Source organism: Periplaneta americana, chromosome 4 (genome assembly GCF_040183065.1).
Source record: "Periplaneta americana isolate PAMFEO1 chromosome 4, P.americana_PAMFEO1_priV1, whole genome shotgun sequence".
Taxonomy (NCBI): domain Eukaryota; kingdom Metazoa; phylum Arthropoda; class Insecta; order Blattodea; family Blattidae; genus Periplaneta; species Periplaneta americana.
In genome coordinates, this window is record NC_091120.1 from 138,444,013 (window position 1) to 138,464,783 (window position 20,771).

General features: G+C 35.5%; 1 protein-coding gene across 1 annotated transcript in view; it reads right to left on the reverse strand.

Annotated features, from left to right (window-relative positions):
- Delta (neurogenic locus protein delta) overlaps positions 1–20,771 on the reverse strand; it is an 82,986-nt gene that overhangs the window by 19,717 nt on the left and 42,498 nt on the right. Inside the window, exons 4-5 of the mRNA XM_069824010.1 lie at positions 18,193–18,444; positions 4,464–4,524 (exon numbers count right to left, since the gene is read on the reverse strand). Of these exons, the coding sequence (XP_069680111.1) occupies positions 4,464–4,524; positions 18,193–18,444 (313 nt within the window). The remainder of the gene's footprint in view (positions 1–4,463; positions 4,525–18,192; positions 18,445–20,771) is intronic.

A 20,771-nucleotide genomic window follows, 5' to 3' on the forward strand; every position in this document is an offset into this window, starting at 1 on the left:
GTCGTTCCCGGTTTATTGTGGACCAGGCTTGAGAATGCGTCAAGTAGAAATCCGCGAATTTCTGACGCTGTGAAGAAGTTTGGTATGTGATTCAGACAATGCAAGTGGGATGCAAATCGGCAGAGCTGGTAACAGTGAATCGGGAGGGGAGAGTGCTGGGTGTTGACACTGTACCGTCTGGTATGACTGCACTGTCTCCCCTCATTGAGTTGCAGGAGTTGTGATCGAGAAGGAGCGGCACCGGGAGGGGTGGAGAGGGGGGAAGCCACGCCCACCCGACTACGGGTTCCCACGGTTGCTGAGACTTGAGAGTATGCGGGTCAAGGCGATGGAGAAGAAGTAGCAGCGTTTTGTAGGAAAATTCAGATACACGGCCACGTGCTAAAGCAGAGATTCACCCACTGAATTGACCGATCGGCGGAGAAAGTGAGGGAGAGAGCAAAACGAAAATGCAGGAGAGAAGAAAATGTAGTAAATATTGATATTAAGAATGAAATGAAGTAAATAAAGAAATTTAAACGAAAGTTACATCGAGTTAAGGAAATGAAATTGAAGTCAGAGCAAAGCTTAGACTAATAATAATAATAATAATAATAATAATAATAATAATAATAATAATAATTAGAGTCCGGATTTTTATGTAATATTGATCCTAAAAATATGTACATAAATATGTAACTAAAAACCTTAAAATATGTACTAAGTATGTAATATCAAAGGGATTAAAAATAAATTTCTACTTATTTAAAAAAAGTTTTATTTTAACTAAATAAGATTAATTTCGCATAAATTACACATTTGTATGTCACGATATAATTTTTTATGTGATTTTAAAGTTAATCAAGGCATCAAGCACAATGTGCTACAAGGTATTTCTCCATATTTTTAAGAGCTGAAGTTCCGTCGGTGACTGGATAGTACGATGTTCTTATAAACTGAAAATGATCTCTCGACATCGCATGAGGTTACTGGTGCACATTTAAACAAATGAATGTGGCTGATAGCAATGTCTTCTGGAGGGTTTCGCGTTTTCCGATGAATATCTGGATAACAGTAAATAAACTGGCATAACCCCGATTTCTTTCAAGGACTGTTTCAAATTTTTTCACGACTACCTGAGTAGTTGTCTTGACCTGAATGCTGAAATATGTATCTCATTATGTACTGACAACATTGAGTTTAAAAGTGTATAAATATTTATATAATTTCGTTTTAGTTCATGCTGAAATATTTATTAATTTTCTTTATAAGGCATTTCATTTAACGACATTTGGCATCGATGCTAATTTTATGTACAAATATGTAATTATCTTAAAATATGTAAAAATATGTAGTACTGAAATTAATTATAATGGTTATAGCAGCCTAATTCGCCAACAGTTTGAGTTTTCAGTCAGATAAATACTAAGAAAAAAATAAGTAATTAAACAAATAATAATAATAATAATAATAATAATAATAATAATAATAATAATAATAATAATAATAATAATAATAATCAGGCAAACTGGGCACATGTTCAAGGCTGCAGGTTTTAGGCGACGGATAATTTCTGAAAACTAGTACAAAAACTTTGTTGAAAAGGAACGTATGGAAGGTGGTTAGAGTGACGGTAAAGTTAAGTATCGTCTCCAAAATAAAATTGTGTTTCAACAGGGAACAACTATCCCGTAATAAAATCAGGGTTGCTATCGGTGTAGAGACACGGAGAATTAAACAGTAACAATAAAATCTATCTAAAAGGGAACAGAGCCTGTTATATGTATGCTATTATCCTTCCTGTACTTAATTTCCCTTTTTTTGTTCGTTCCCCACATTTCTCTTTTGTGGTCTGTTTTTGTTTTCACTGTATGTGTTATGCTTTGTCCAATGAGGCAGTCCCGTTATTGGGAAAGCTGAAAGAGTGTCTTTCTTATTATTGCTACTTACATGAAAGTGCATACAACTCATATTTCTGAAATGTGACTTGCCCTATTGTCATTCTTACGTCTTCATTTAGGTATGTAAAAATTTGTTTATAACTTCAGTTATACAAAAAATTGCATTTTTTTTTTGGCAAATAGGACCTACACCAGGCTAAAATTAAATTAAAACCTGTGTATGTTTTATTTGGAGAGGTCGATTTTTTTGCCCAGGGGCGTAAGAATCTCTAAATACGACCCTGCAGTAGAAATATTTCAAGAGATAGTGAAAGAAGAAGCAAGAAGTCAGAAATCGATCTTTTTAAGTCACGTATCTGTTTTGCTAAGGAACAGAAAATGCCAAAACATTTTCCTCGGTCGAAACATTTCAAAATTTCCGTCTTTTTTTTTTGTTGTAAAGCAGGGCCTAATAGCAGAAGTCTAAAAACCCGTCAATTAAATGGAACCTTCCATATGCTACTGCGTGGGGTTTCCTTGTTCATTGACCTTAAAACTTTCGAGAGTGACAGACGTTAATACCTTGAAATCCAAACAAGGAATCCGTCAACAATGGCTACCTTGCAGGTTCGAGGACAAGAGCTGCCTGCCTGCCGGGAAAACACGTGGTAGTTCCTGCAAGTGTCAACATGTGTCCTACACATTTTCAACACAGGCGGTTGTCAACCTGTCTCTCGTTAGCCACCGGTTTTCAGTGTTGCAATTTCAAATAAAAATTAAATGCAAGGTGAAAAACGAGAGAAGAAAGTCCAAGAACACTTTAGATAAAACAATTTTTTGAACAATTTAACCCAGTTTTTAAAAATGTATATATATATATACTATGTAGACTGTTTACAATGATTGGCGACAGTCAAAATTCGTGACTCGCGAAATAGCGAAAAACCTAAAAACCAAATAAATATACTTTAAAACATGGTTCACATAAAAAATACCGTATAATTACACGTTTCCACAGTCTCGAAACACTCGCGAAAAATCGAAAAAATCCTAAGACTCGCGAATTTAGCCATATTTTCTGTCGTTTTTCGCGAAAAGATGCAATTTTTCAGCAATTAATAAATACATTATCTAAATTGGAAATTTTAGAAGTTCTGTTTGAAAAATGCACATAGTTAAAAATAGTCCTGGACTTTCAGTGCGAAAAGGTTTGCTGTCGTTACGTGAAGATCACAGTGATTTTGTTGACGGAGCACTTCTAGGTATATGGGTTCCAATTTCTAATGTTGACTGTGAACGTTTTTTTTCACAGTTCTCGTGTGTGCTAATAAATAGAAGAAGAAACCTTACAATGACAAACTTAGAACTTGCCTGCGTACAACTTTGAAGGTTAAATAAAGTTATCTCAGAATTGTTGTCAACGTAAAACTTTGAATATATAATTATGATTGTCAATTATCTTAAGCAACATAATAATTTAATAGAACAGGTTGAAATTTTCAGGTTTGTTCATGAAATTTTCGTTTTCATCAAGAATTTTTCGTTTTCATTCAAGGATTTTTATCCTTTTTAATCAAGAATTTTAGCCCCTTTTAATCAAAAATTTTGACTGTCTCTAACAATGATTTAGTAATACAACAACAGGAGCCAGAATGTGTTTAAATGGATCAGTCTTGTGTGAGGAAGTAGACGAATTAACAAATGTAGAAGTGTAATATTAAATGTTATCATATAATATTACAATATCTGCAATACTTTATAACCTTAATAAATGACATTTCTTTATTTTGTAGTGAAGCCTATATATGTCATTTAATAGCCGCCACGTTGGTTTAGTGGCTAGAGCGCTGGACTTATACTCCTGTGGATCAAGGTTCGATTCTCGGGATATCTCCGATTTATAATTTGTCTTGGACAAGTCCATGGTCCAGGTAACACACGGGTTTTCTCTGGGAGCTACGGTTCCCCTGTGGCATCCCAACAAATTGTTATCATCATCATCGCCTCCTATGGCGTACACTGGGCAATGACTCTGTCGGCAAAATAATCTACACATGTGGGTGAATGACGAACAGTCAAGTACCAGCTATTAGTGTAGCCTATAATTTAATTGGAATTCTCTAATGACAGGAATGACCTAAGAGCGCCAAGGAAACCTATGCCAAATTCACCTTCTTCAGAACAATTCTCCCAGTATCCATCGGGAATCGATTTCTAACCCATTTGTTAGAATCCGTCAGCAGACTCTCTAAATTTTATAAGTTAGCCTACGAAACGGGCCAAAATTCAATAAATTGTGGTCTTCATACAGCTTTCGTATCAAGCACTTCCTTCAAGTCTTTAGTCTATAAATAACTTACGTGATCTGATGGGTTTTGTGTGACTTTACTCCATCGCAGTAAAATTTAAGTTTCGTGGAGTTGAAAATAAAAGAATAATAAAAATGTCATTTTTAGATTCGACCTTTTTCCTCTACATAAGCACCAAAATAAAATGAATTACCACTTTAAATAACTGCACGCAATGAACAAAACTGCTTTGTGAAGTGTCTCAACACCAATCCCATCAGTTCTATAACTGAATCACATAGTTTTTAAAACTTACAGGCATTCGTTGGGCTGGTTACAATGTCCATGCTGTTCGTCACACCCGGGTAGGCACCGCGCTGTAAACAAAAGAACAAAATTGTTACAATAAAAAAAACATAATCAACACTGAAAATAGGTTTGATTCATAGATATAAATACCTACAGTTTATTATAAGTGCTTGTAACAATAAATCTGTCTCTTAATAACCTTGAAAAACGCGAAGATGAAGAACAAGTTATATCCAAGACACGTGGGGAGAAAGTCCATTACAACAATACAATAAAAAAGAAATAATCTACAAGGAGCAAGGTATTTCTGAGAGTTAATATATACGTACTTGGGCCTTTATTAAAGAAGAAAGAGAATAAAATACTAAAATATGAGGATAGTATATTGCGAGAGAACACGGACTTGAGTTGCAGTCGGCAAATGTAAACCATTTACCTAAACCAAAAAGATGGGGGGGGGGGGGAAGGCCATCAACAGTAAAGATTTATGATTCCGTGCTTACTTGAGAATCTTTTTTCTTTCACCTTGAATTAGAAAATTGATTGTTTGAGGGAGATCGTAGTAATTTTAGGTTACTGAATTATTATTCTGGAGACTTAAAAAAATCCAGACAGAAAAAAAATCCACGGCAGTCGTCCTTGGAAAGAATCGACCTCAGACCCGTGAAAGAAAAATTGTTCAATACGTGTCTAAAGCAGATGTTACAGATCATTAATCACATCCATCCGAGCGTCACGGTCCATTGGTTGTATATTCGTTTCGCATTCTCAAAGTTCCTGAATTAAATTCCCAGATATATTCAATCTCAAGTTTTCTTCAATACTATGGTTTGAATTTGAAGACTGCTATTCATCTGTCAACTAAAAACGAGTCTAGATTTCAATGAATTTGGAAAGGTCTTTGTGTGATGGCAATCAGTACCGTAATATTGCCAGCATTGTCATTCAAATTATTATTATTATTATTATTATTATTATTATTATTAATCTATACAAATACTGGGGTGAAAAACCTCAAGAGTTGGAATGAGAATGTACTCAATGTTAAATGTAAACAAGTATGAATGAAATGTCCATATTAAAGTAATGTACGGAAACATAGTTCGTAAATCAAGAGAAATAAGAGAAGTTGGACGTTAAAGAAAGAGATGAAGTGGGATACGGGTTTTTCTAGCTTAAACTATAGTGTGAAAACAACGGTCAAATAACTCTGGTAGAGGAAACGGATGACCAGAATATTGTAAGAAATGGAAGTATAAAAATTGGAGATTTATCCTTCGAAGAGGTGGAAAAATTCAAATATCTTGGAGCAACAGTAACAAATATAAATGACACTCGGGAAGAAATTAAACGCAGAATAAATATGGGAAATGCGTGTTATTATTCTGTTGAGAAGCTTTTGTCATCTAGTCTGCTGTAAAAAAATCTTAAAGTTAGAATTTATTAAACAGTTATATTACCGGTTGTTCTGTATGGTTGTGAAACTTGGACTCTCACTTTGAGAAAGGAAAGAGATTAAGTGTGTTTGAGAATAAGGTTCTCAGGAAAATATTTGGGGCTAAGAGGGATGAAGTTACAGGAGAATGGAGAAAGTTACCCAACGCAGAACTGCACGCATTGTATTCTTCATCTGACATAATTAGGAACATTAAATCCAGACTTTGAGATGGGCAGGGCATGTAGCACGTACGGGCGAATCCAGAAATGCATATAGTGTTAGTTGGAGACCTGAGGGAAATAGACCTTTGGGAAGGCCGAGACGTAGATGGGAGGATAGTATTAAAATGGATTTGAGGGAGGTAGGATATTATGATAGAGAATGGATTAATCTTGCACAGGATAGGTATCGATGGCGGGGTTATGTGAGGGCGGTAATGAACCTGCGGGTTCCTTAAAAGCCATTTGTAAGTAAGTTGTAAGACTAAACGGATACAATTTGAAAAACCTACAGCAAAACTTTTGTCCAACATTGTCTCAAATATCTTCCCGGAATCGAAAACTAGAGCTACTTCGGATGAGAATAATTAACAATAACTAACATTTCCAATTTTCATTTAGTCTGAAGCCCTGTGCCTCCATTCGCCAACCCCTCAGAAAGCTAAAAATGTACCTCCGCACGCGAACAGAAAATAAGACTGACACGAAATGTAACGTAATGGAATGTTCAGTCTGAATTCTAACTGTAGCTGGGACCTGGATATAAAGGCTTTGATCATTATAACAGAGTTTAATCAGTGAAATGGGCAGGAGGGGACCTGTGTCCTTGACCCCGAAATGTGAAATAAGCAGTCCGTGACGTCATCACCATTCATCTGTTTTCGTCGGGTCAGTCATGCTGCCGACAGGAAATGGACAGGAAGCCGACGACAGATCGGGTGGGTGCATAAAGTGTTTCAATGAACAGCCCCTCTGGACATGTTGAGTCAATGACCAGGTGCTCGTCGACCAGGGTCTGTTTCACAAAAGTACGGACTAGTATTTCACAAGTTATGGGAGACTGAACTCGTAAGACGTGGTTTTTATCTGTTTTAAAGGAAAATATTACTAAAATATTTGTAAATTGTTATAAGTTACCGTCATAAAAATTACAAGCAATATCACGGAGATTTCTGAAAATAAACAAAAAATTCCAAGATTTAAAAAGACTTTACATGCAACAGTAAACTATGTCTTTCAAAATTGATGTTCAATAATTGTTTATTTTAATACACTGTTCATAGCTATCGCACTAAAAATGACTAACAATGAAATTTCGCTAACTTTTTTTTTAGAAAGTGAAATAAGGAGCGACAAAAATCTGGAAAAAAATTGCGTGACTAGAACAAAACCACTAGCAACTGAATTTTGCGCCTTGCTTCTCTTTGTAGAATTTGGACAATATAATTTTAAAATAATATTTTCCACTACAGTAGTATTTAATATAAATCTTTCATTATATCGAAATTCTAAAGTAATACACAAAATACTTTCTTATTATCAACATTTTGAATATGACAATATAACTGTCACCGCTTGTTATCTATTACAAAGGAGTCTATAAAAATTCTTCTCAGATTTCTTTACACATATGAAAATCCTATTACACTGCAAATTGTCAACACAAACTCATAATATCGCACAATACTTACAAAATTTTTGAAAGAACTGCGTGATAAAAATGTCAAATACTTGTAGTATAATATTTTGTGTCACACTATTTTTTTATTTGGAATGGACAAGAGGATTTTCACGTATTCATATAAGGGTGCACTTTTCTGAAGAGAGCGTGTTTCTACGGCGACCAAATGCTGTCATATAGGATGGTGGGTTAGTTCCAGAATCATCCGTCGGCACAAATGTACCAAATGAATATTCAATTAATAGTCTATACCTTTGTGAAACATGCTCATTAACACTCTCTGACAAATACCCAATTGACAATAAGGAACGAAATGGGATCCAACATATTTCCCAGCTGACTACATCTCGCCAATGAAAAACCAGAGTTCAATAGAATTTCTTCAAATTGTTACTTCAGTTTCTCTCGCTCCTTTAATTGTTTCACTTTTTCAATACTATCGTAAAAAAAAGGGTGTACTGAAGTACATTTCTTTTTCAGAGGAAAGGAGAGTGGTTGATCCTTATGTAATATGTGTAATGTTTTATCTCGTGTTATATTCTTACACAATGCTGACTGGATTTTATTAGGTTGTTTTACGACGTCTTATCAACATCATAGGTTAATTAGCGACTGAATGAGATGAAGGTGATAATGCCGGTGAAACAAGTCCGGGGTCCAGCACCGAAAGTTACCCAGCATTTGCTCATATTGGGTTGAGGGGAAAACCCCGGAAAAACCTCAACCAGGTAACTTTCCCCCACCGGGAATCGAACCCGGGCCACCTGGTTTCGCAGCCAGACGCGCTAGCCGTTACTCCACAGGTGTGGACTGACTGGAGTCTAACTATCCCTGTGAATGTGTAAAGTTGGTTAGGAATCATGTTTCAGAATATTTTAAGATTCAATTGTTTGCAAAACAGTAGTAGTAGTAGTAGTAGTAGTAGTAGTAGTAGTAGTAGTAGTAGTAGTAGTAGTAGTAGTAGTAGTAGTAGTAGTAGTAGTAGTAGTAGTAATAATAATAATAATAATAATAATAATAAAGTATGAATATTACATTGAACAGCATATACTTAGTTCACCTATGAATGCTCACGTCCCACAGTTTGTGAACCCAGGATTAAAACAACAAACACGTAAAGAACAGACAAAATTAGCAACATATGGTCACGTAAGTCTAAACACGTACATTCATTCACCCCTGAGGGTAGGGAAACATGTCAATTATATATGGTCAACCCTTAGGGGTCAGAAAAAAAAGAATATCCAGCCAGAAAAGATCATTAATATGATCATCTCGTGATCTGTAGTCCATCTAGTATGATCATAGGTGCCTAACAGGAAAAGGGGAGCGTTTTGACTGAAGACTTTTTTGTGCGTATAAATGGATACACGCGAACAGATAGCACCCGTTAGCAACTGGCGAAGACAAAAAAAGCATCTGGAGATGTTACGCGTTTCCATGGAGAGAACTGGACCCTGTAGGCTGTTTTAGCTGCTCATTGGTGCTAATGCTTTGGGGACGTAATTGCGGGCACCAATTTAATTGAGGTCAAAATTGACACTTCAATGATCAAATAGGATAATAAGACTGTCTGCTGGAACCTTGTTGAATGTTTCGCTTTTTATAAGGTACAGATGTAGCCTATTCTACGCCGGAAGTTATTACGTGTTAAGACAGGTCCAGATTCAGTCACACGGAGAATTTCATAAAGAAAAATTTTACACATGAGCAACTATACATGTTACGTGAATTGACACATCTCGGACTGGACTTCGATAGCCGATAAGAATAAAATAATATAATGATAAGGATGGTACAAACCATTGTATACGAGATAGCAAAGGCACAGTTCAAAAATGCGTAGATACCAGAATATGAGTTCGAATTCCGCCTGTAACATGCATGTTTATCCAAAGTAACTGTAGTATTCTGAGTTATCTAACGACCGTCGTCGTGTTTTCCCTATGTCAAAGCAGATCCACCATATATTTGTTTAGTTGAAGTCAGAGATGTTAACTTACGATAATTTATTTTCACAAAGGAAACAAGAAAAAAGAAATAGAAACGAAAAACAATACTGATGATAATTACGAATATTTGTAATATTAGACTAGTTTGCGTTCGCTATACCAATTCCGTTTACAGGCAAGAGAACCTCTCATATATTTGGTTTAAGACAGGCAATGAAAGGTGACTGAGAAATTGGAGACGAAAACACTTGCGACTTACGCAATAGCTTCTACATAGCGTTACCAGAACGCAGAAAACGAACAAGCATTATCTATTCTGAAACAACAATATCACTGAGAGGTAAAATATAAGAATGTAAAATTAAATATTTGGTGGAAAATTAAAACAAATTTTTATTCTATCATAGCATTAATTCCACACTCGTGGGTTTTAATTCGAACTTAGGGTTAAGATACAAATTAGATTTACTTTAAATGTTATTTTAAGTGATCGTGCTTCATTTAATTTAGGATGTTCATCATCATCATCATCATCATTATTATTATAATTATTATTATTATTATTATTAATTGTATTTTTTATAAAATGTGTTTATTATTAATTGTCATATTGAGTGTAATTAATTACCACTGCCACCGGGCATTTATCCATTTGAAGTGTGAATACATACATACACACACATATACATACATACATACATACATACATAACACACAGTTCAATAACAGTGTATAAAATAATGAAATCCACCGAAACAACTTTTCAAATGATGCAAAATGAAGACTTTTTTTTTTAGCTCTTCTAGTTTTCTTTAGTTACAGTGCCTTTTTTACATGCTATAATATCGGATAATTACACTCCTTGGACGAAAGAGAAATGAAATCTACACTCGAATTTATACTCAGAACTACGAAAACGATTTCAGCAACATATACGAATTTATTCTGACAATTTACTTACGTGAATTATATATACTCGTATATATTTATATTCATCCCTTAACATTTGTATTCCACCCCTTTCTGTATAGGCTTTAGGGCTTTCTAATATCACGCCACCTGAAAACCGGATGTGGAAGAGAAGACTTTCCATTTTACTAAGAAACAAAATATTTTTTATACCTTCGCCAGGTGTACCACTTGCCATATGAACGCGTTCTTATGATATTCCTCCTACCTTACATATGCATCTTTCCGATTCTGAATGAAAGACAAAATCCCCTCCAGTTATTTCTCCTTCGTATCCGAACAACAGATTTAAAAGCCCAAAATACGAATTAGGGAATGTTGGTGGGGAGGGGTTGTAGAGTGGTGGGGCACAGACGCCTCTCACACAATAGTATGCTCCTAACTTTTTACTTTGGCGTCTCTAGAGCACGTGGTGGCAGATGTGATGCATGACAATGGTTGCTAGGTGACGCTACATAAGCGTCGCTTGCCTCTAGTACATCTGTCCCCTGCTTCCCCTAAACTTGTAGCGTCTCATATCACTGTTCGTCTGACTGGTGTTTTTAAATAGGGAGGGAAGGGAAGTCGAAAATATTTTGTAGTGGAGGGGGGTTAAAGCGTGCTTATATAAATGCAGCTGCGTTTATATGACTCGTGCTCAATTCCCAACCCTCACGTGACAACCCCTTCAATAGTTTTGGGCTGTGTCGCCTCATATTAGAGTATGTAAACTGATACTAGGGGGAGTATTTAATGTAGCTTTATGAAAATATTGTGTCATAACCTAAATGTGTTGTCTATATTTCAGAACATTATACTACACTATGCGGGAAGCCTCGACAAATATTTCAAACGAAAACAAATGACAGACGGTATAAAAAGTGTGGATTTACATAATATATCTGGATCATGATGCTCATTTCTTACAGAGCATGGAGTGAATTTAAGTATTAAGTCATTATATTCATATCTATCATAATATAAAATAAAGGGGTTTTATTTTCGTTAATTGTTTGATGTGACTGAAAATATATTACCGCGACCTCTGTATACAGATTTTTTTAACCAGTTATGATGAGAGTGAAGACGTTGAGTAATGCTTCATATAAGCAAATGGCAAGCAATACATAAATGCGCATTTATACATCTGAATCATGTTACGTTCTCTTTTATGGATACATAACGACAAAATAATTTTATAAATAATTATCACCTAATATACAGTATCATTGTGCGACATTTAATTCATGTAGAAGAATATAAACGACTAAAAATGTATACATTGTTAATTTGTATATAAAAATACACTACGTAATTCATGAATGGGACTCAAAGAAAATAGTCTCGATTCTATTGTTTCAGAATTGAAAGTAGTTATAGAAACAGCAGTAGATGGTGCTTATAGTTAAGATCCTGATCTTCGTGTTACTAATTGCGTGAGAAACTTAACCAGACTTCTAATTTTTTGTTCTTATTCTTCTGTGTTCCCTGTTAAAAAGTTAAAAAAAAGAAAAGATAATAGTCCGGAGCATGCTATAAAAAGCCATATACACAATTGGAAACTAAGGAGGTACCTAATATGTTAATATAAGAATAGATGCTTTCTTTTATAAAGCCGAAATGTGGATCTATCACTGAAGGTTATTGGGAATGGATAATATCATGCAACTGGGCGGTGATATTGAGAGAGACAGAGAGAGAGGGAGAAGGGGAAATAAAAAAGTTCAAAACTTGGCAACACTGGATGCATCGCATCGATGTTCCCACAGATCTGAATTAATATTGCGATGACGGACTCAGAAACAAAGTTGGAGCACGTTAAGTTGCGGTCTCCTAGACACCGCAGCAGACAATATAGCAACAAAGGAAAGCAACCAACACCTCTGCTAAAGCTTTATGGGGACCAGGGCTTAGGCCTAATAGTGGAAATCATGCCGGAATTGCTTTGTTTTGTTTAGCTGTTTTATTTTCTCAGTTCTGATGGTGGAAGTTGGTTAAGTAAGTGTCGTTATAATACTATGGAATTGACCGTGAGTTGGAAAAATAAAACAGAATGTTTCTTATACTGCAGAAACAAACGGAGAAAAGTATTCTTTTAAAAATATGCATTTCTTACATGCGTTTCAGAAAGATAAAATTTAACTTTGTTAACAATAAGTATTACGTCATGGCCGAGAAGTTAAGATTATGTACAGAAAAACAATTTGAACCATCCGAATTTTCCAAGTTCCAGTTATAACATACCGCGCACGCTCAATGCTTACTGGCATGCGCAGTACGTTTATAACTGGAACTGAAAATTCAGGTGGCCCAAATTTTGTTTCTGGGTCTGTAGTACATCGTGATAGGCAAATGCAAATTTTGCAATTGGTACTGTATTATAATTTATACATATTTAAATTATTGTTCTATATTTCTATAAAAATGATTTATATGTACCATAAATTCTCACGAAATTGTTCAGTTGTAAATTCAAGTCAGATACTGAGAAATGCAATTGCTTGACATGACAAATTATGATGTTTATATTAGAAATCGAATGAGACTAAAGCATTCATTTATTAACGGTTTTACAACAATTTTGTTGTTTTACTAAAAATGGAATTCGACCTCATGACTGGAGACAAGACCAAGAATGACAAAAAAAAAAAAAAAAGCAAATAATCATTATATCTATTATTGGAGAAAAATTCGTTCAAGCACCGCGTATCGAACCCAGGACCTCTCAGCTTTGCGCGCGAGTGCTCTTTCCATCTGAGCTATGCCAAGATCCGATTCACAGTTCCGGCCGAACTCTCCTTCTTTGTATCATCAATGGCCTACTACCTGCATTTTATACATATAACTTAAGTTATATATTCAGGAGCGCATATTTCAATGGCTTTATGGCCATTTTCGACAACAGTTTTTGTATCACTGTTAACATTTTTCTCCAATAATAGATATCTACAGATATGACTACATATAGTCATTGATTATTCAATGAAGAAGGCGAGATGCTCACATATGAATATAAAGTAAGCTATACAAATAATCATTCTCGGAATGCTTAAGATATTACGATTTTTTAAATGTAGGCACTTTCACCATTTCTGAAATTAGTGAAAGACGTCATTAAATATATTTTTAAAAGATAGCTTCTTTCTTTAACTGTGTGAAAATTAACATTATATTTATTAACAAATGTATTTCCTACTGAAAACAATGTTTCACTGCAGTATATTTTCAAATGCGGATTAGGAAAAAAAATTGAAATTAAGAATAGTGTTCTTCATTATTGTGAATTTCATTCCAGAGGATTAAGTCAAGATAATCTCACGTGGGTAACTAATTGTTGCGTCTGGTTCTATCAGAATGCTTGGAATACTTTCATTTTCAGTATCATATTGTCCATCACCTCCATTTCATGAATAAGAATATTTCAGCATTTATAAATGAACTGTCTCGAGAAAATAATCAGTCTTTGTCAGTCACAAATTCAGAAGCTGAATGCAATAAGAGAGCCTGTTAACGCTGTAATTGCATAGCTGTTCTTAAATATTTTATAATCTTTAATTTTATGAATATAACCCCTTAACAAAAATATTAATTATAGTGAAATGTAAACACTTTGTTCCTAACAATTAAAAAAATCTAATTATTCTCAAAAGCGATTTTTTGGATTTGAATTCTGATCTGCAGAGCGAATGATCGATACTCTGTCCGTTCAACTAACATTATTTTCGTATTTAAGAAATTAAAGGTCTATTTTCAGCTAACAATGACGGTTTATGTTTCTGACATTATTTACAGTTGTACTGCAGTATGTTATTCTGCAGTGGAACATCCTCCTCTTTCCCCGCAGAGGAAATCTGTTGCTGGAGGCTGCAGAAGCCGCGTGCTTGAGACCTGCGGGCTACCTGCGAGGCGCACCAAGGAACAACTTTACCTGACCAAGCAATGTCTTATGCTCACCACCAGGCCACCAGCTGTAACTACCGCGGCCACCAACCAAGGATTACAGTCGAGTAACACCAACGACTAGCGTGGGAAGGTTTTCAAAGGAAGGACGAAACCCCGACGGATGGATGGAGCCTGGGAAACGTGGAGGAGACGATGTTGCCAGCCTGTCCGCGCAGCAAGAAGAAGGGAAACTTGAAATGAAAGATTCCAGGAGGCAATCAGGGAAGTTAAGAAACACATGAAGCATCAGTTAACACCAAGAGACTGGTTCTAAAAAGAACTTCCAAGACTAGATAAACGCCAGGATTCCATCACACGCTGTAGTATGGCATTCTTTAATATTCATGCGAAGAATGTTATATTGGACCTGCAAAACAGATGACAGCGCTCCCATACCGCAATGTGATATTCTTTTGTTTCAGTTGAACTCTTATAACCGCAGAGCGCTACAAAATGAGACATGAGTGCTAGGATTGTAAATTTGTTATAATATGAAAAAATGGCGCTGTTACGTTCCAAGTTTGTACAAATCAAAACTCGTTAACTTCTGAGGTCGTTTATAAGTACTAAAATTTATGTGACATCATCCTTTACAGTATTTTGTAGGTAATCTAAAATTAACTTCTGCAGAACTGACCGTGTACCACTAATTCACTTTCAACTACATCGATATGCGCGACATCCAAGTAGTCTGTACTAGCTATATTTAAAATGTCTTCCATGACATAATTAATAACATAAAATTAATTACTAATTATTAACTTCTATCAGTATTATACTTTAAGAATCATAATTACCATTAAGTAAAAAAGGTAAACTAACGATGGCAACTACAATTTCTTTCCTCGGGTAAATGTTAGCGAATTCTCGAAGACGATAAAACTTGTCTCTTGCCTTTTCATCGATTATAAACGAAACTAAAAGTGAACAAATACGACCTGGTTATGACCTTGTAGACTGCGACCAGTTTTTCTATCTCCTACGTTCAACTCGTCGTCACACTGTCTACTTGGATCGCCACATGTACGATGTCACACCTTTCCCCTCTGGCTATGTCATCAATTAGCGAATAACTAACAAATATTTTAAGAATCTTCTTATTTAAAAGACACGCACTGTTGAGGCTATGTTGTGATTCATACTCTGAAAGAGTTGTGAACTTAATTTTCGTCTTGTACAAAGTTTCCTAACCTCAATACCTTAACAATGATTCATTCAAGATAACATTTTAGCCTGCAGGCCTAACTAGCGTAAATATGTTATGATAAGTTCAGATTTACTCAGATTAATAACTTGTTTTGTCTAGAAATCCAGATAAGTTTAATTCATGTCTAAATTCTGGCATTTATTTTTACATACACAAAACAGACATGCAGTGCAGCTAAGTGACGTTATGGTTACTTCATTAAGACAACACAGAATATTGCATCTGATTCCCCAAACGAGATTCGAAGTAAGACCGTGGATTTCACGTAATGTCAAACCCGTGTGCCTTAGTCGTTTCAGAGAGTACTTCGACCATGTGTAGTAGTAGTAGTAGTAGTAGTAGTAGTAGTAGTAGTAGTAGTAGTAGTAGTAGTAGTAGTAGTAGTAGTAGTAGTAGTTCGAGATAGTGAGCCTTTCGACTGTGCTCTCATATTAACATGTTTTTACTTAACTATGTATTGGTTCTTGAACCACTCATATTTTACTATTCTTCCTGATTATGATTTAACAGTCACTTATGAATATGATAAATTTAAGAGCCTGTGTTGGTAACTTAATTCGAGTGTTATAAAAGCTTCCTAACTTCAAAATCGAAGCACGGATTCATTCAGATCAACAATTTATCCTACAGGCCTATATAGCCAAAAAAAACCGTAATACTTTCAGACCGACCGGGAGAAATGATTAACTTGTTTTATTTTCAGCATAAATTTAAGAGGTTATATCCTATTTTATATCCTATTTTTAACGCTGTAACAAGACTGAAAATTATACTTGATCTCTATTACATGATAAAAATGAAAATTTTGGGAGTCTTACATACAATATAAGCGACACCCAAAGGCTATTAAAATGGTGGGAACTCAACATATTTTTCCATATAACTGGATATTCTAGCTCTATTACGATAGGAATGAACCTGTTCTCATTAGATGACAGACCACCCTGCATTATATAACACGGAAAACCTGTCCAATAATTACAAGTAACTCTTCCATATATGCAAACTTGATTATACAGCAAATGAAGATGTATGGGTAATTTGAACTCGAATGCAGTTGATATCTTCTTTTAACGTTACTGATGTAATGGGGCAGTGCTCTGTTATTTAAGTGCCTTTGAAGCAGGACAGAAGGTCGGATTTTCCCTGAGCATTCCTGGTTCACAGGCTTTTGGATAAGTTATTATTATTCATACCTAACATAGTATTTAATATGCAGATTTAAGACGTTCTTACAGAGGACTCTGTTTGAGAATATGAAGAAACTTCTTTCATATGGTTCCAAAACACCACTTCAAAAAGGACCATTTAAAGAGCTCTGTGGGGAGCCACTTCAAATGTTCTTGACTCGACACAGTGCATAAAGGACGCATTTCAAGGTTTACAAGAAATCACTTGTATTAAAAGGGGAATTCTATCCATTTTACAGAGAATGTCAAGCAAATGTGAAAGTTTCCGTTAAATTTGGGGGGGGGGATAATTTGCATTAGATTCTTACAATGCATGAACTGTTATAATATTCAATTTAGGAACTTTTTCAACTAAGAATATATTGTGCGTCTATAACAATAAGAAACTGTGGTGATCAAAAACCAATTTTTACTAGCTTCTTATAGTTTCTGTTTCTATATATTCTTCAAATTTTCTACAAACACACCTTTATGTGTTACAGTCTTTGAGGGGAGAATTTGAGAAGATAGCTTAACATTGGAACAAATCTAAAATTCAGACCTTCAGAGAAATAAATAAAGAATAAGAGGATGAAATCAAAGATGAAGCTGAGAGCAAATAAAATGAGAAGGAAACGAATGAAAAGAGTAAAACAAAGGGGAGAAGCGCTGAAGAGCGGAAGAGGTAAAAAATGAGGAAATACGAAACAATAAAAAGAGAAAGAAAATGACTGGAGTAACGGTTAGCATGTCTCACCATGAAACAAGCGGGTCCGGGTTTAAATCCTGGTTACAAGTTTTTCCAGAGTTTTTCCTGAATCCATTAAGAGCAAATGTTGAGTAACTTTCGGCGCTGGATCATGGACTCATTTTACTGGAGTTATCATCTTCATTTCACTCAGAGACCATATAACCATTGCAGTTGATTAAATTATAAGTTAAAAAGACGAGAAGAGAGAAGAAAAGAGGAAAGGTGAAAATAGAGAAGAAAAGAGATAAAGTAAAAAGAGAGAAAAAAGAAAAGTGAAAAGAGAGAAGAAAAGAGGTAAAGTGAAAAGAGAGAAGAAAAGAGGTAAAGTGAAAAGAGAGAAGAAAAGAGAAGTGAAAAGAGAGAAGAAAAGAGATAAAGTAAAAAGAGAGAAAAAGAGAAGTGAAAAGAGAGAAGAAAAGAGGAAAGCTGAAAATAGAGAAGAAAAGAGGAAACGTGAAAATAGAGAAGAGAAAGAATCAAAAGAGAGAAGAAAAGAGGAAATAGAGAAGAAAAAGGAAAAGAAAGAAGGTGTAGAATAAAAGAGGAAAAAGAGAGAAGAGAAGAGAAGAGAAGAGAAGAGAAGAGAAGAGAAGAGAAGAGAAGAGAAGAGAAGAGAAGAGAAGAGAAGAGAAGCAAAATTAGTACTCACGTTTGGTGCAATAGTCTCCCTGCCAGCCAGAGAGACAGACGCGGTCGCCGGTGGCCGAGCACTTGTAATGGCCGAAGTTGTCATCGCGGGGCCGGCACAGGTTGGCACAGCCGGCGCCGTAGTAGTGTGCGTCGCACGTGACGCGGTACTCGTAGCGCATCACGGAGTGCGACGAGCGATGCTCGTCCTCCGTCCAGTCCTCCCCCACGTCCAGCCACCGCTGCGTCGTCAGGCGCGTGATAAGCGTCTCCCCTGCAACAATGGAACACCGTCACTTCCGACTGACACGCGACCGTATTAACACGGCTTTTAGCAAACAAATCAAAACAAAAACAGTGCACATAATACTGAAGGAAAACAAATATAAAATTGTAGTGTTTTTATTTGTTGTTACCATGGAAACAAAATAAGCACTACTCGTATCTCGTGACTTTCGTAACCATGCAATATAAATTAAAATATTCCACTGACAATCCAACTATGGACAAATTATACCGACCTATTTCGTCACTTATACTGTATCTATGAAAAAATGGGTATGGATTCATTTACCATCCTTAAAACTTCCTTTATTATTGTCGACTAGGGATAGTAATGTGGTGGTTTCAAATTGTCTCTACATTTTAGCTTTACTGCCATTATAATCGTTCCGACCATGTCAGTAATACCTCTGATTGAGGTTCTGGCTGGTATGTATTATACAGTAGTGGCAAAAAAAAACCGGACCGGCCTTTGTAGCTGATTTCAGAGCCTTGTTCACTCCAGAGCACGATAGAGTGGTAACTAAGACTTTCGTGGTTCGAATCCTGCCTGGGAAGGAACTTTTTTTTTTGTTCCTTATTAAAATTTATTCCCAGAACATGAATTTTACCAACAATCGAAAAGTATTGGGAATAAATGTGAATAAGGAACAAAAAAAAGTTTCCTTCCCAGGCAGGATTCGAACCACGAAAGTCTTAGTTACCAGCCTACGTGCTCTGAAATCAGCTACAAGGGTCGGTCCGGTTTTTTTGCCACTACTGTACATCTATCATAAGGCAGTACGTCTCACTCGACGATGTGTTAGAGGAAAAACAATTGTTTATATGCATCTGAAATCTGATTAATGTAATATGTTACTAGTCAGCGATGTATGGAATGGAGGGAGAAAGAAACTGGTCACAACTCCTGGCTTAGTTGCCTCATGAGTGATGCCGTATTGGTGTCACTTATGGGGTTCAAACCTGTCTTCGGGCAGTTGACTTAACAACATGTGAGTAAATATAGTCCATTTTAGTGACTTGTATTTCTGCACTATAAATTATACGATTTTCTTTTAGTTCTCGGATAAACAGCTTTCAATTATTAAAACAGACGCAATATTTCTTTTATTCGTGAAATAAAACAGCTACAACAAATCTATATCACTATCAAATAAATCGTTGCCCGTCTGGATTCGGATCAGAAAGCCTCAGAACATTCGAGTTAAATTTTAAATTAATATATTTCGTATTGCTGTCTGTACAGTATAAATTCTTGAACCAATACTCTTAACACAGATGTTACCCTTTACTTCAATTAAGTAAATAGATCAGGTATATCGGGTAAAGTTTTCTTCTGTAAGGGAATCATTACACTTTCCATGCAATAATGTGTATTTAATCAAGTAAAGTTACAGAATGGATCAGAAAAGCAATACAAGTTATGGTTTGAGATGTGCTATCTATTGGACATTTACAATAACCCATAGGCTAAGCTATAGAAACACTCACCTAAGTCAATGATACAATGTACTGCATTACATCAAAATATAGAAGACCCTCATGTTTGCTACTTTGTTATTGTTTCTGATGGCAATTACCGGAAGAAAATAGTTCCTCACTCAAGACACCCGCACCATATGTGACGTCACATTTCCGGTGTGACGTAAGGTTAAAGTCATGGCAGGTGTTGAATAGAATAGCGACAATTTAGCGAACAAGGTAGTAAAAAAAATAAACCAATATTTCTTTTATCTTCAGTCTTAAGTTTGTAACGACTGGTAAGAGACGGTAAGTATGAGAAAGACTAAAATAAATTATTTTCATTATTTTATGGATACTGTACAGAATTCAGAGAAATTCTAAGAATAGGCGTTTAAATATCTTTAAGATTCACGAAATCTCTTGCGTAAGTCAGGTTTCTCTTCAGTTAACATTTTATAGTCCTCAGACAACTTTAAACAACCTTCCACGACTTTTAATAATCAATCACACGTTTAGTAATTCTAGTAGCTTTCTGCTTTTCGCCCGAGGTCACTTTAAATTACCAAATTTCCCCTCAAGTCCATTGAAACTGGGAACTTAGTTATTCTATGCTACTGCTAAACCATCCTAATAGTGATATTTGAGAATAGAACTTTATGGATGGGGCAATGCTATTATTTTAATAGACCTGATGTATACCTGTTCAGAAGGTTCTAAAAGTAGATATCACGGTATATCACATTTTCTTTAGCAGCAGTTTGGGAACGAGAGATTGTAAATCGCTTGTAATAGAGGTACGGTTCAAGAAGTGAAGTTAAGTATATGGGAGAGAGCCATAGTATCTTCTTGTTTTTA